A 15,264-nucleotide genomic window follows, 5' to 3' on the forward strand; every position below is an offset into this window, starting at 1 on the left:
TTCTGAGGATTTAAAACCAATTTTAAATTAAGCAGAGCAGTTTGTAATGACTGAAATGCAGTCTGAAGCTCTTCCACAGCCTGTGTTATGGAAGGAGCATATGTATAAATGACAGTGTCATCAGCATAAAAGTGTACTTTTGCTTGAACGTCCTTACCTAAAGCATTTATAAAAATAGAGAAAATAATGCAACTAATCAAAGGACATTTGTAGATCAAGGTGAACTACCAACTGTATCTGGTTCTGCAGTAGACAACAGTACCCACTAGAGGACACTGTGGTTAAATAAATGAAACACATTGGACTTTAAGATGAAGTAACAACGTAACAAATTTTAACCATACTCTCCAAGGCAGTTGATATTTTTGGATAGACTAGTTGTCCGCTAGCTGTTGACACAAAGCATTTCAAGAAATACAGTTTGTCTTTGGTTTTTCAGAAAGCTTATATGTTAACCAAAAGAAAGGTAAATGATGTGGTGTTTAGCTTGGATGGGTCTTGCAGTACCATATATGACACCTGTTGAGGCGCAATACAAATATTAATAGGAAGTTTTGCTGTTAAATGCAAAATATGTATGATTTTTTTATTTATTAAAATATCCAAAAACCACTAGAACAGTTTTATGTATTTTGCTGATTTGTTTACTTACATTGTCCCAAATGTTTTGAAGAATGTTTAAATCCAGAGAAGTAAGCAATTTTAACCCATAGTTTTAACTAGAGACATGTACCATGTCATCGTGTCGCCTGCCAATGACATCATAACCCCTCGATTTCCGGTTTTGTAGAAACATCTTGGTTACGTATGTAACCACGGTTCCCTGAATTGGGAACGAGATGCTGCGGTGACGTCACCGTATGGGCACACCCCTCGGTGTGACGAATGTCCGATGCCCTATACCACCCCGCCAATCCTATTGGCCAAATAGCGCTTGGCACCGCCCTACGCATGCATACGCATCGTATACCTGAGTGACGCGCGCTATTTTGCTCAGATTTCATGAACTGAAGAAATGCTATCAAGGTACGGAATGGCCGGGACCGCAGCATCTCGTTCCCTATTCAGGGAACCGTGGTTACATACGTAACCGAGATGTTCCCTTTCATAGGTCACTTCGATGCTGCGGTGACGTCACCGTATGGGAACCCTATACCATCACGCCTGACGTACCTGTTAGTTGGAATCCAAGGAAAGCATCTGCTCAAGCGGACAGAACCCGGGAGCCAGGAGCCATCCTCACATCCAGACTGTAAAACTTGACAAAAGTGCTCGGTGAGGAACATCCTGCCGCAGCACAGACATCATATATAGAAGAACCACTGAGAAAGCTTGTGATGAAGCCACTGCTCTCGTGGAATAAGCTCTAACTCCTAAGGGCGAAGCGAGTCCGTGCGCCTCATAGGCTAAAGATATAGTCTCCACCAGCCAATGGGACATGCGCTGCTTTGTGACAGCATGGCCTGTATTTTGTGTCCTAACAGACAAGCTGGTCGGGCTCACGCTATGGAGCTGTTCGATCAACATAAGTCTTCAGCGCTCTGACAGGGCCAAGACTCAGATCTCCTGACCCCGCCTCTGCAGGGGGTAAAGCCTCCAAGACCACTTGTTGAAAGTGAAAAGGGTTCGAAGCGACCTAGGGACATAATTAGGCCTCGGTCGTAGCAATACTTTCACAGAGCCTGGTGCAAAATCCATGCACGAGGGCGAAACAGAAAAAGCCTGTAAATCCCCAACTCTCTTGAGGGAGGATAAAGCCACAAGGAGAACTGTCTTTAGTCAGGATTCTATCCGGTATAGTTTCAAAGGGCTCAAACGGATGCCCTGATAAACCTTGCAACACAATGGATAAATCCCATGAAGGAACTCGCACAGGGTGGAAAGGCCTCAGCCGTCGTGCACCTTGTATAAAACGAGAGACCAGCGGATGACGGCCCACTTAAGCACCATCTATATATACGTGGTTAGCTGAAATGGCTGCCACGTAAACTTTCAGAGTGGCTTGCGTTACTCCATCAGAGAAACGGTCTTGAAGGAACTCCACTATAGAAGCCACTGGGCAGTAAACCGGATCCAATTACGAATTCAACACCAGGTCATAAACAGTTTCCATTTGAGTCTTCTACAGTCTCGTAGAAGTTGCCCTAGAATTCATTATAGTCTCGGTGGTTTCAACAGAAAGACCGGGACATATTAACTCACTCCGCACAGAGGCCACACCCACAGCTTCCATAGATCTGGCCTTGGTGACAAATCATTCCCTGTGCTTGTGATAGTAAGTCCTGTCTGAGGGGAATCTCCATGGAGAGCCCGCTAACAGACTGACCAGGTCCGCAAACCACGGCTGTGTGGGCCACCATGGAGCCACCAGCAGCAGCTGCTCCACTCTGTCCAGCCGTATCCTGGATAACACCGCTGGAATAGACGAATCAGGGGGAAAGCATACAAGCTGGTTCTGGCCCAATTGTGAGCTAACGCATCCAAGCCTAGGGGTGATGGAGGGCATAGGGAGAACCACAGCGGGCCATTAGACCTAAAAGTCTGAGGCACAAACTCACCGTCACTGTGCAACCCACTTTGAAGTGACGCACGCATGACGCGAGAGACTGAGCGCGCGGGAGAGATAGTCTTGCTGTCATCGCGTGAGAGTCCAAGTTTATTCCAGAAGGTTATCCGCTGAGAGGGAATTAAAACACTCTTCTAGAAATTCGTGCATAAGCCCAGGCTGTTTAGATGATTCAGCACAAGATCCCGATGGGAGTGTGCTTGAGTCTGCGATTGTGCTTAACACCAGCCAATCGTCCAGGCAATTAATACACGAACGCCCTGGAGCCGCAACAGGGCCAGAACTGCGTCCATGCGTTTAGAAAATACTCGATAAGCCAAGGCTAAGCCGAAAGAAGAACACAGTATTGATATGCTTTGCCCTCTAAAGCGAATCTGAGAGGGGTCTACTTTTATAGCCCACAAAGATGCTCCTGTCGCAGCACCTTGATTTGGTTAACAACCATGGGAGATTTCCACGGCAAAAAGGCGGGCCTTTCTGAACTGAATAGTGTATCCGTGACGAATTGTGTGTAACACCCATAGTGAAAATGCCGGGCAAGCGCTACCCTGCGGCCCATAAAACGTAGTGGTTTCCAAGCCTCCGCCTGCAGCGTTCCCACATGCATTAACGTCCGAGCACGGAAAGCTCACAGCGTCCGTAAGCAAGGAAAGCGCATGTGTAAAAGTCACTACGTTTCGTTGTGTCTAATCCTGAAGCGTATCCACGGCAGAATTAAAATCCAACAAAATGAACATCGGGTCACACCGCTAGCTTGATTACAGCAGCTATGTGAGCCGTCATAAACAAGCTGTCTTAGTCACCCTCTTGTGCCGTCCCTCAAACTCTTAAGGCTGGATTGTGCAGAGTGTCTGAGGGGGCACTCAAGTGATAGCTCGATCCAATGATGCTGCGAGACGGTCAGTGTTAGAGTGTTGGGACTGCAGTGAGAGGGTTGGATGTGCATTAGCGGTCCAACAGCGCTCTCTAATGGAGGGCACAGTCCCTGGCGAACAGGAAGACTTTAGGCCGCGGCCGAGTTCGGCGCGATCCGTTCAGCTAGAGAGTTCGTCCACAGCGGCATCGCTGTATATCAGCAGTCCACCATGTCAGCAATGGTGACGAAACCCGCGGCGTTCTTGACGTGCGCTGATTAAGGCTGCTTCCAGGACCTCGAAACCTCTTGGTGGAGGTCCGTGAAGAAGGGTAGCGGCTCACGGGGTGGATAGTTTATCCACCATGCGGGTAAACACATTCAACAGCTCACTGAGGAAGGGGAGGCGCATTTCTCCTGTCCGCTCGGAGGGAAAGAACCGCATGTGCCAGAGCCTACTCTGAGTCCGAAGCCGCGGTGGATAAACATAGTTTGAAAAAGCAAATCTGCTGATTAACACGCTCGAGTGGGGGAGAGGGAGCAAAGTGGAAAACTCCAGTGCATCACTGTATTCATAGTCAAAGCCGCACAAATCGCCCCAAACCACCACCTCGTGCGGCGCCTCGGCGACCGCAGAAGCGTAACGGTGGGGGTTAGACGCGAGGCAACCTATAGAAAATACACTCCAGAGCGCAGATTCTTTTTTTTTTTTTTTACTGTAGCCATAGGCTATCACAGAGAGAACATGTAGAGAGGCTGTTAACAAACCTCTCATGAGTGCCTCCTCGTGATAAACCCATTATACGGCTCTTACCTTTCGTTGACTCATCGCGTCTGCGAAGAGGAGTTGAACACTGCTCGAAGAAAAAAACGCTGAGAACACAAGATGGTTTCCTTAGGGCACAGATGATTCGCTTACCTGAAGGAATGAAATCTGAACGAAATAGCGCACGTCACTCAGGTATACGATGCGTACGCATGCATAGGGTGGTGCGAAGCACTATTTAGCCAATAGCATTTCCCATACGATGACGTCACCGCAGCATCGAAGTGACCTATGAAAGGGAAACATGGACACACCAAAGACGCGTTAATATGTTGTGCGTTTTAATAGACCAGTGACGACCGCACAGAGTAGCATTATAAAAGAACTTTCAAATGTATCCAGTATGATAAAACAGCGCTGCCCCCCCCCCCCAAACACATCAAACTACGCTTTTGTTTGCAAAATCATCACAATTCAAAGAACCAAAGACTTAAACTACTTCAGTCTGTGTGTATTGAATTTATTTAATACACAAGTTTCACAATTTCAGTTGAATTACTGAAATAAATTAACTTTTCCAGGACATTCTAATTTATTGAGATGCACCTGTATAGGCAGGCATAGTAGGCTATAGCCTATTCCACGCTTAGGCTCACACATAAAGCAATTAAGGCTCTGACAAAGTGATTATGAATGTAGCTGGGGAAAATAAGACATTTTAATTATTTAATTGTTTATTAATAAACTTGTGATTTCTGAGTCTGTATCGGGTGCAAAGATGAAATGGACATGTCTTTAAAGGGGTCCTATTATGCTCTTTTACAAAGTCTTGATTTTGTTTTGGGGTGTACTAGAACAGGCTCCCATACTATGCTGTTCAAAAAATACATACATTTTCACTTTTTGGATTATTACAACACCTGTCTTCTCAGTTTGGCATGAACAGCTTAAATAGTTCCTGTATCAAATGAAGGCCCACCTTCTGAAATACAAAATGTGCTGTTATTGGTTAGGTTGGCTAGTGTGTGTGTCGGTATAGCTCGGCTTGGCATGGTTCGCGTTTCCACTGCAGTTCAGTTCAGCTTTAGAGTGGGCAGGATTATTCATATGTCGTTATTGTTGTGCTGCTCCTAAAAGCTTTTTTATTCCGCATCGCTCCATCAATATCTCGGTGGATCTTCTCCAAGGAACGTCTGTGCTTCCTCAACAGACAATGAAACAGCCATTTTTGGTTGTTAAAAAAGGGGTGCTTGTCCAAAATAGTTGGATTCGATCCTTCGCTGGCTGTGCTGATTTAAGTCTAGCGGTGTTTGTGTCACAAGTTCAGTGATGTAGGTAGTGATGATTCTCTCCAGCCAATCTGTGATCAGCAGAGTTTGCACGTCTCGTTTTGGTAATGGTACTGTTCACTTGAACCCTTAACCAAGTTGGTATTAAAAAAAATACCAGGTACAGTGCCCAGTGGAAAACCCCCCAAAAGTGAACCGTACCGAACATGCCATACCATGCAGTGGAAAAGTGCCATTAGACAGCTGCGGCTGCCTGCTGCGAGCTTCATTTGTAAATACTGAGTGCAGTTTACACCCAGATGATTTTAAACACTCTAAGCTCGTCTGCCTTGTGAAAGCTAGCATGTCTCCGACAAAGTGAAAACACTCATTGCCTTCTCTAGTGGAGCTCAACCAGGTCTAGTCCCATTCGTCGGTATTTGTGATATCACAAATCCCGGAAGATAATCGCTGTAGTCCAAACGAGTCGTTCATTGTAGTTTTTGAAAAATGATTCCTGTTAAATAGATATCTCCTTTTGAAATGGACTTTGAGCTTGGTAACTTTGCAGATCTTTTTTATGCTCAAACAGCAACATTACAGACTAACTAAAGTTGAAAAAGTGAAAAACCATAATAGGACCTCTTTAATAGAAATGCACCTTTTCAAACGGAAAACAAAAATAAAGAATATTACAAAATCGAGAGGGCAAGTTTTCCTTATAGTTATATTATTATTCATATACAAAAAAAAAATAATAATAACCTGTTTTAGTTATACTTACTATTAATATCCCAGATCCTCCTGTCAGTCAGTGATCAAGCACCTTCGTTCAAAATTCTCTGGCACCACCTCTTGTTCAATATGACTGAAGCGCAGTTCTTGAGCGTTGCACAATTCACCCTCTACTCTGTGTGCATTCACCGGCTCGCTCAAGAAGTGTGATAAGATTTGCGCGAGCCATTCCTGTCACGAATCTTATGGTCAAATATGTGATCTATTTTAATTATTTAGAGAAAGTCACTTTAAAATGTTATGGAGAAAAGTCGAACAGTATCTGAAAAAGGCAGATAAACTAAAAAGACTCATGAAAATAGGAGAAAAAAAGCCTTGAATCAGCAGCACTAACATTATTTAAAAAAATTACTCATGATCATCTTTACTAGAATTTATCACGTTTTATTGTAATTTATTTAATGTGTAAAATCTAGTCTTCACTTAGTTTCAGATAAGAATATGGTACATGACCTTCAGATATTCCAAAAGATGGCATAGATTAAAACATTAAGAGCCTGGTGAACTGTTAAGGAGAAAGAAATAATAACAATATAAGAAAATGTTAAGTTAGATTGACTTCCTATGGCATGTTGAATTAGAACATTCTGTCAAACTATAGCCTTTAAGTGCCTAAAACAGCCTGAAGATAAAATGTGAGACATTGCATTTGGTAATCACAGTGACCATCAGAAAGCATTGGTATTATGTATGTATGAATGTATTTATTCATGCATGCTTTGGTATATTCTTCTTTCCTTAGGTAGAGTTTATCCCTAACCTCTGCCCTTAGTCTGATCTGCTTTAAAATGCCAGAAGTTCACAGTCTAGACTCTGAAAATGTCACCTTGTCAGACACACACAATGAGGAATGACCCCACTCTTTATAATAATCAAACGATTTAGCCTTTGTGCCACAGCTGGCCAGAGTCAGATGTGGGTATTTAGATGCGTCTCCATGTTTGTCAGAATCATGATTTGTCAGATCATCTACATTCAGGTTTGAATGGGCAAAGGTTGATGTCCTGTCTGGTCAGAATTGCTCTTTTCTTGTCCTCATATTTTACAGATCTGACAGGCCTTATCTCTGTTCTGTGTTCAATTTTTAAATTCTTCTGTTTCACTGAAAGTCATAATTAGAGCCCGACCGATATGGACTTTTGGGGGCCGATGCCGATATTAACTCGAAAAGAGCCGATTTATAAGCCGATATTTTGATTTTAAAAATAATCTGGATATTAGACCCATTTCCTATAAACTGCACTTACACAACATTCAATAGCAAAATATCTGCCTGTTCTATGTATGTGGGCTGTATAAACCATTTTCCAGAATGGATTATGTTTAAAAAAAAAGCCTTAGATTACAGTCTCAATGACTAAACAATTGCACATCAAAAGTATATATTTTTTAATGATCAAAAAACAGTCTGGTTTTAAACATTTAACACTTTTACTTTCTTCCAGTTGAAGCTGGTTTTAACAGTCTGTGTGTGTACTGTAAATAAATTCTAATACTAAAGTTAAAGTATTTGAAGAAGTAGTCCCACACTTTGCTGCTACAGGATTCACCTTTTTCAGCCATCTGTAGGCAGAAAGAGAGACAGAGAAAGAATAAGCATGTGTATTAATAATATCACCATGTATTATTACTCATGTCATCATTAGAATTATAATAATAATAAACTGGGATCTCCTACATAGGCAAAAATGAGAAATATATATATATATTTTTTATTTGTCAAGCAATAGGTATTACCTACTTATATTTAACAATATTATTTCAACATTTTCCTGTTATGTCTGTAAAGCTGCTTTGTAACAATATGTAAAAAAAAAAAAAAAAAAGCGCTTGTTCAGCTCACATTTATTTACATGTCCCCTCTGGTTTAATCATTTTTGACGCACCTACTGTAGTTACTGTAACTACACTATATTTGCTCTCAAAGAACATCGTCTTTCCTACTATTACCGGAAGATTACGGAATCAATTAGAAGTAGAATGGTTAACGTTAGTGTCATGAACACACCGCTGTCAATTTTGAGAAGAACCACCTTCAAACAAGTTAATAGCAAGCATTTAAGGGGCCTGCTAAAAAGGAAGCTATTAGCGTTAGAGTAACGTAACCAGCCTGAATTCACCAAATTGTTCTCTGGACCTGAGGGTAGCCTCTTCTTCCTTGCTTCTCTCTTAATTCTCATCAGCAGGACTAGCGCTATCTCTCGCTTCTTACAACGGGACAGATACATGTTTGCTGGTGACCGAAATGAGGAACAACAGACTATGAAAGAGCTCCCGCTAAACGTTTTTAAAACTCCGCCTACGCCATAGCGCAGCGCAAATCGCGTTGTATCTGAAGGGCAACGCTGAGCCCAGCGGCAAGCGCCGTGCATACCGCGTCCTGTGTGAAAGGCCCAATTACGCGGTCATTATGTGGGAAACACACCGCAATAGAATAAGAATAAGTTAAACGCTAACGTTATAGTTTGACCTCCTATTAACGTTCGCGCTCTTCCACTGATAAACATGGTATTAGCTTTGTGGCTAATCTAATATAGCAATGCATTAGCGGCTGTAAGTGATGTTACAGAATATTTAGAAGTGATAATGATAGGACCGTTAGCTAGAACTACCACACAGTTTTTATATACAGGGTATGAACTAAATCTACAATCATTTCACATGACGAACGACAGACTCACCGTCAAAACAGTAAGTTACATCTCCTTCATCTCCTTGGCTGATCGCTTTCTTCTGTAGTGGACTTCTGGCGCTGTTGTTAACTCTGCAGAGCTCCCTCTGGTGGGCACACTATGCAACACTCATAACATGAGTGAAGCATGAGACTCTGTTTCTCATGTTTCATCGGCCGTTATAAATGCCGATGCCGATTTAAATGCAATTAGCTTATATCGGCCGATAATATCGGCCGGCCGATATATCGGTCGGGTTCTAGTCATAATGGCTGCTGTCTCAAACTCTCATGAGATTTCAACAAAAACACAAGTCAGTCTTAATACAGATTAAACATAATATTTCATGTTTATAGTATAAGTTAGCATATTGTGTTTAAGCAAAAATTTACAGATATCATCCTGTTGATACAGCATTTATAAATGTTGCCAAATAACATATCATGACTAATATAATAATAATAAAAAATACTCTAAAGACACATGTATGCATGTATATCATAAAATTTGCATATTATCCAAAACACATTTGTATGCTTGCATTTGAACTGCTTTCTTCTGCCAAAAAAAGTGTCTCAATCAATATGGATGCATTGATGATACTTTGATTGAACTTTGTACAAAAGGAAAATGTCAACTCAAGTAATGATATATTATTATAAAAATCAGCCTATAAACAAATACATTTTAAGCTGAATAGTCAGTATTTTTTTATTAAGTTTAGTTATTACTGATGCCATTATTTCAGTTTTTTTCACCCCCTCCAAAAAAATTATTATAATAATAATTAACCGGTTTCTATGCAAACCAGAATCTAGCAAATTTTTTGGAATACTCAATATGGATTGGAGCAAAAGTGTTTTTGTTGAAAGTGCAAAATGCTGATCTTGTATAGCATGATGTCAGTGATGATGGCTGATCTATGTGGGAAAAGATCGTGCTGTGCTTAAGTCTGTTCTTGGCAAGCAAACACACAATATGTTCATGTGATTTTGAGCCCACTCGATCTTTGCTCTCCAAGATATGTGTGAGTGAGAGCAGAGGATCAATGGTGTGGCATTACAGGATTTCCTAACAACACATTTCTAGTTCTCAGGTACACAGACAACAACAAATTCTTCAACAAATAGCACAGCTCGCATAGTAATATTCTCCCAGACAGTTATTCTGTCGGCCTACAATTATTTATGAAGAAAATCTTCTGATGGTCCAGAACATGCATGATGGGAGTGGTGAAAGAGTTTCAGTTGACTCAAGAGCATCCTGTTGATGAGCATTGAGGATTTTAATATCTTTTTCTCTCTTTTTTCAACTTTGCCATTTTGAGCTTTTTTTCCGCAACCGTCAGGGGACGTCAGGGACTTGCCCATGATCTGCTTTAAGTATCAAAACACTGATAGGTAAGGTTTTATTGAGGGTTGGCGGGGGGGGGGTAATATCTACCTGCAATTTAAACATGATTTAAATTGCTAACAGCTAAGCACACAAAAAATCATTTAATTTGCTGATAGTATTCGTATTAAATATGTTGAATCCATTCAGTTTTTCTGAATGAATGAACAGATGTGTGTAGATGTTTTCTAATATTTGCATGTTACCAGATGCATAAACTAGCTGAAGCCAAGCAAATCTTATATGTGTGGATAAAAACACAAATATAGATTCAATTTGCATGCATATAGAAATTCAGTTTCAGACAGTCTATTTGTACGGCCTGTACTTTGGATTAGCTCTGTGTCTGATAGTTTCAAAGCGATACAAAGATTCATGGATCAGATTCTAGCTGTGCTCTCCCATTCATCTGATATTTTTGGAGAGACCTGAGATTAGTAATGGGCTTGTCAAACCAGTCTTCTGTATGCTGTTGATACAAAACATTTGAACTTAAGGCAAAATATCTTTTGGTTTATCAAAAGGGTTGTATTTTACAAAAAAAGGAATTGACAGGGGTCTTGCAATAGCACATACAGTATGATATCTGATTAGGCACAGTAAAAATGATTGGCTAGAAGCTTTGCTGTTGAGCAAAAAACTTGCATCAAGCAGTGAGGGGAAATTTATGTCCTATGTTATTGTGTGAGCACATCTGGGCTGATATTCCACACTTATTCTTCTGAAGTATTGCTTAATGTAATAAAGCATGCTACTGTTATTCAATGTCATATCATATTTTTATTTTTTATTTTTTTGGTTAATGTTAAAGTGTGCTAACAACACTTAGAATATGGTTATGACCATTTTTACCTTGTCTTTAGAGCACACTGTCTGCCTACATATTTCCATTAAATCTTCAGCTTCCAGAAGTAAACTCTTTGTCATATTTCTAATAACTGTGAACATTACAAAATAGCAGACATGGGGACTTGTGACTTGGTGACTTGGACTCGAGTCGACTCGAGTCGCTATTTTTAAGACTTGTGACTTGACTTGACAAAAAATAAAATACTTGAGACTTGACTCGGACTTGGAAGTTAAAGAGTCGGGACTTGACTTGACTTGAGACAGGATGACTTGAATGACTTGAGTGTTAATCACATTATGTTTTCAGTTTGAATATAAAATATATAAATTATTTTTAAAAAATAAAATTGATTACTCAGCTGGAGCGCAGGCTGAGAATCGCGTTGTCATGTCATGACATCATCAGTCATGCCCTCTCTACCTTACGCAGACCACGCCCACTTAGATCAGATATCACATCACATCAACATCTCAGCTTGAGGGGTACTGAGGGTCATCGCTTTTGTCGTCAATAATTCGCGCCTAAAAACGCGTGGAAATCGCTAATGGCGCCGCTTTCTCATTGTTTCCAAAGCGCTCGGGCAGTTGCGCCCCTGAGGCGTCGAGCGTGTCGCACCGCGTGAGCGTCGCGACCGCGTTGCTTCCATTATGAGCGCGCATACCGGTGGCGCATACATGGTGGGATAGGCCACGTCGTGCTCGGCTTGCAGACAAGACTCTCGAATCTTATATTTTGCAAGTGCAATACCTTGTAATAGAGGTAATGACTTTAATGACTCTGAGAGAGAGAGATTGTGTGTGTGTGTGAGAGAGAGAGAGAGAGAGAGAGAAACACACTCGTGCTTCACCTGATGAAGGAAACCCAAACTGAGTCTGACTCCAATCACAACCCCAACATTCAGAAACTAATTGACAAAAATCTGAAGTATAATTATGATGAAAAATTTAAAAAATGAATTTGAGCTCCAAACCAAACTCCAGTGTTATTCGGCCCTAAACAGAACCACAAAACTGGCAAATTACTTATCACTCAAGCAATTAAAAGAAAGACAAATCCTTTCAAAATATCAACTCAGTGATCATGATTTGGAAATAGAGATTGGTAGACATAAAAGATCCTGGCTACCAAGAGAAGAGAGGCAAACACTGTGAGCTGAATCAAACAGAGGATGAGAAACACTTCCTTCTTGTCTGTCCCAAATACAGCACTACAAGAGAAACATTCTTCCCACAGTTTGAAGCTTTGAATCCTTCATTCTTGTCTCTAAATGACTCGGAGAAACTACTCTATATACTTGGAGAGAATGAGACGGCAGTCACACTAGCTGCTAAATATTTATACACCATACACACCATACGAAAGGGATCATTTATTGTATTCAACTGTTTTATTTTATATTCTTAATTCTATATAATTACTATTATTAATATTAGAAATATTATCTGCTGCTGCTATTTTTATTGTATTTTATTGTAATCATATTTTATTCTGTATCTAAATGCTAAATTTGGCAATACTGTAACTCAAATGTCATGCCAATAAAGCAACTTGAACTTGAGAGAGAGAGAGAGAGGAAATGTAAGAAAGTTTAATGTTGTATGTAAACTGTGTTTGAGGGGAAGTTGTGGCCTAATGGTTAGAGAGTTGGACTTGCAATCGAAGGGTTGTGAGTTCGAGTCTCGGGCCGGCAGGAATTGTGGGTGGGGGAGTGCATGTACAGTTCTCTCTCCACTTTCAATACCATGACTTAGGTGCCCTTGACTCTCGCCGCAACATAAATGGCTGCCCACTGCTCCGGGTGTGTGTTCACAGTGTGTGTGTGTGTTCACTGCTCTGTGTGTGCACTTCGGATGGGTTAAATGCAGAGCACGAATTCTGAGTGTGGGTCACCATACTTGGCTGAATGTCATGTCATGTCACGTCACGTCCTTTGTGTGTGAGAGAGAGAGAGAGAGAGAGAGAGAGAGGGGGGGGTGTTCAGAGAGGAGTCTGTTGGATGTTTAGCTGTTATTTGTTTTATGGACTAAATGTTGAAAATGTAAAACATTTCTGTTGGCAGAAGTGAAAAATAAATAATTTTATGAAGTTACAATTTTGTTTGATTCCATGATGTATTTTACTGAACATGAGTATTTTACAATGCAAATCCAAATTATTTTAATTTACTGTTACTTATATCTTGTCTTAACTTTATTAAGATCAGATTCTGCAGGTAAAATTACAATAATAAGGTGACTTGACTTGGACTTGACTTGACTTACTACAGGACTTGACTTGACTTGACTTGACATAACTTGTGACTTGACTTGACTTGACTTGCCCAAGAAAAAAATACTTGGGACTTACTTGAGACTTGAAGGTTAAGACTTGAGACTTACTTGAGACTTGCACATGTGTGACTTGGTCCCATCTCTGCAAAATAGTATGTTATTAAATATAGTAAATGTAACATTTTACTACATTATATTAAAACAATGTTTTCATTATGAGCTATAAAGAAGCTATGAAAAAAAAAATATATTTTGTGCTTAATTTTTTCGGAAATTTTCCATACACTGCTCTTCATCCGAAATTACGGTGGCCATTGAGGCTAAACACGGAAGTGATCAGCACAGAACCTGTAAGACTTATTATGTAAATCTTCTCTTTGCATGTGAAATTTTGCATTTACTGACAAGTTGCATTCACATTGATGTCAATAACAACAACAGCCTCTTTGCAAATTCTGAAACACAACGTTTAATTCCTTAGAAAGTAAGTTTCGGGCCAAATTTCTGAATAGTGAATGGGCGTTGTTGATATGTAAATGCAGGCAGGCATGTGTGCGCATTTGTTCATTTCAGATGTCAGAAAGTTGAGGAACTAAGTGCCATTTTCCCCATTTGCTATCAAAAAAAATAACATTTAAATTCTAAAAGGGTGTTTTTAGAGTCTTAGAGGTATGATTCACAATTAAATGAGCTTATTTAGAGGTTTTAATGAAGCTTTCTAACTAAACATGAATAATGTGTTTTAGGGCTGAAACGATTCCTCGAGTAACTCGATTACAAAATATGATCGAGGCAAATTCCTCTGCCTCGAAGCCTCTTTTAATTTAATTTAAATCTCACATCAGGTTCTTTCGCAATTATTTTTTTTAATGTGACACAACGCGTTTGTCACCCACAAAGCGGAAGGAGACACAAGCGCTGCGTCCGAAATCGCATACTGCAAGGAGTCAGCAGTGTTTTGATTTGAGGGCGCGGGCAAACGTAAAGAGAACTTCGTGGCGTGTGTCCATTGCAAGATAGTGCTGGCATACCACAACTAGGGCCCTATGATTTCCGCGATACAGAAAACGCGGAGGGAATCGCGTATCCAGTCATAAAAACGGATTTTACAGTTTAACGCGGAATGGCACGGAATTTGCCAAATTTGGAATTAATTAATAAAAATAGGTCATTGCACTTACATCAAATCACGATATGGACTAATATCTGTAAATATTAAGCCGGAACAGTCTATTTAAATATGAATCATGCATGTTCTGCGTGTCTCTGTTAATGAATGGAGCAGAAGGCTTCTTCATTCATTAAACACATGGAAGCGCGCTTGACGCTCCGGTGATTTAAGCGTCTGCTGTCTCACTAAATAAGACGTGAACACATGAACAACATCTCCAGAACTGCTCTGACAGTCACTTCATGAGCATTTGACCGTTTAATTTGAGTAAAACTAGCTCACATAACATACACAGAACTGTAAAGGTACGTCAACCCGTCAAAATAAAAGTCCCGTATTACTATTGTTCAGCAGAATGTACATAGCCTACTACTAAAAAAAAATTAAAACATTATTTTTTTTTAGGTTTAATCACACAACATTTCTTCCATGTTTTATTTTTAATTGTAAATCCCCTGTGTTTACCAAAAAGTTAAGTTTGCTTAATTTTCAATAATTAAAAGATAAATTAAATTAATGTTTTGTGTGTTTAAAGTTTAATGTGCATCTCAGAAAATGCTTGATTTAAAACCCCAACTGAATGGCACTTAAATGCACTTAATTCATCTGTCAACTTTATTGTCATTGTTCACAGTACAAGTGCAGACAGAGAAACAATGGG

The 15,264-nt window shown here is 40.2% G+C and overlaps 1 protein-coding gene across 4 annotated transcripts in view; it reads left to right on the forward strand.

Moving 5' to 3' along the window:
* Positions 1-15,264, forward strand: part of LOC132141234 (GTPase-activating Rap/Ran-GAP domain-like protein 3) — a 73,229-nt gene that overhangs the window by 6,449 nt on the left and 51,516 nt on the right. Inside the window, exon 1 of one of the 4 annotated variants that reach the window (XM_059550577.1) lies at positions 10,227-10,320. The exons of the other annotated variants lie outside the window; for them this stretch is intronic. Within the exon in view, the coding sequence (XP_059406560.1) occupies positions 10,289-10,320 (32 nt within the window). The 5' untranslated portion in view covers positions 10,227-10,288. Of the gene's footprint in view, positions 1-10,226; positions 10,321-15,264 lie in introns of those variants that run through there. 4 annotated transcript variants of the gene reach the window in all.

The sequence above is a fragment of the Carassius carassius genome, chromosome 5, assembly GCF_963082965.1.
Source record: "Carassius carassius chromosome 5, fCarCar2.1, whole genome shotgun sequence".
Lineage (NCBI taxonomy): Eukaryota > Metazoa > Chordata > Actinopteri > Cypriniformes > Cyprinidae > Carassius > Carassius carassius.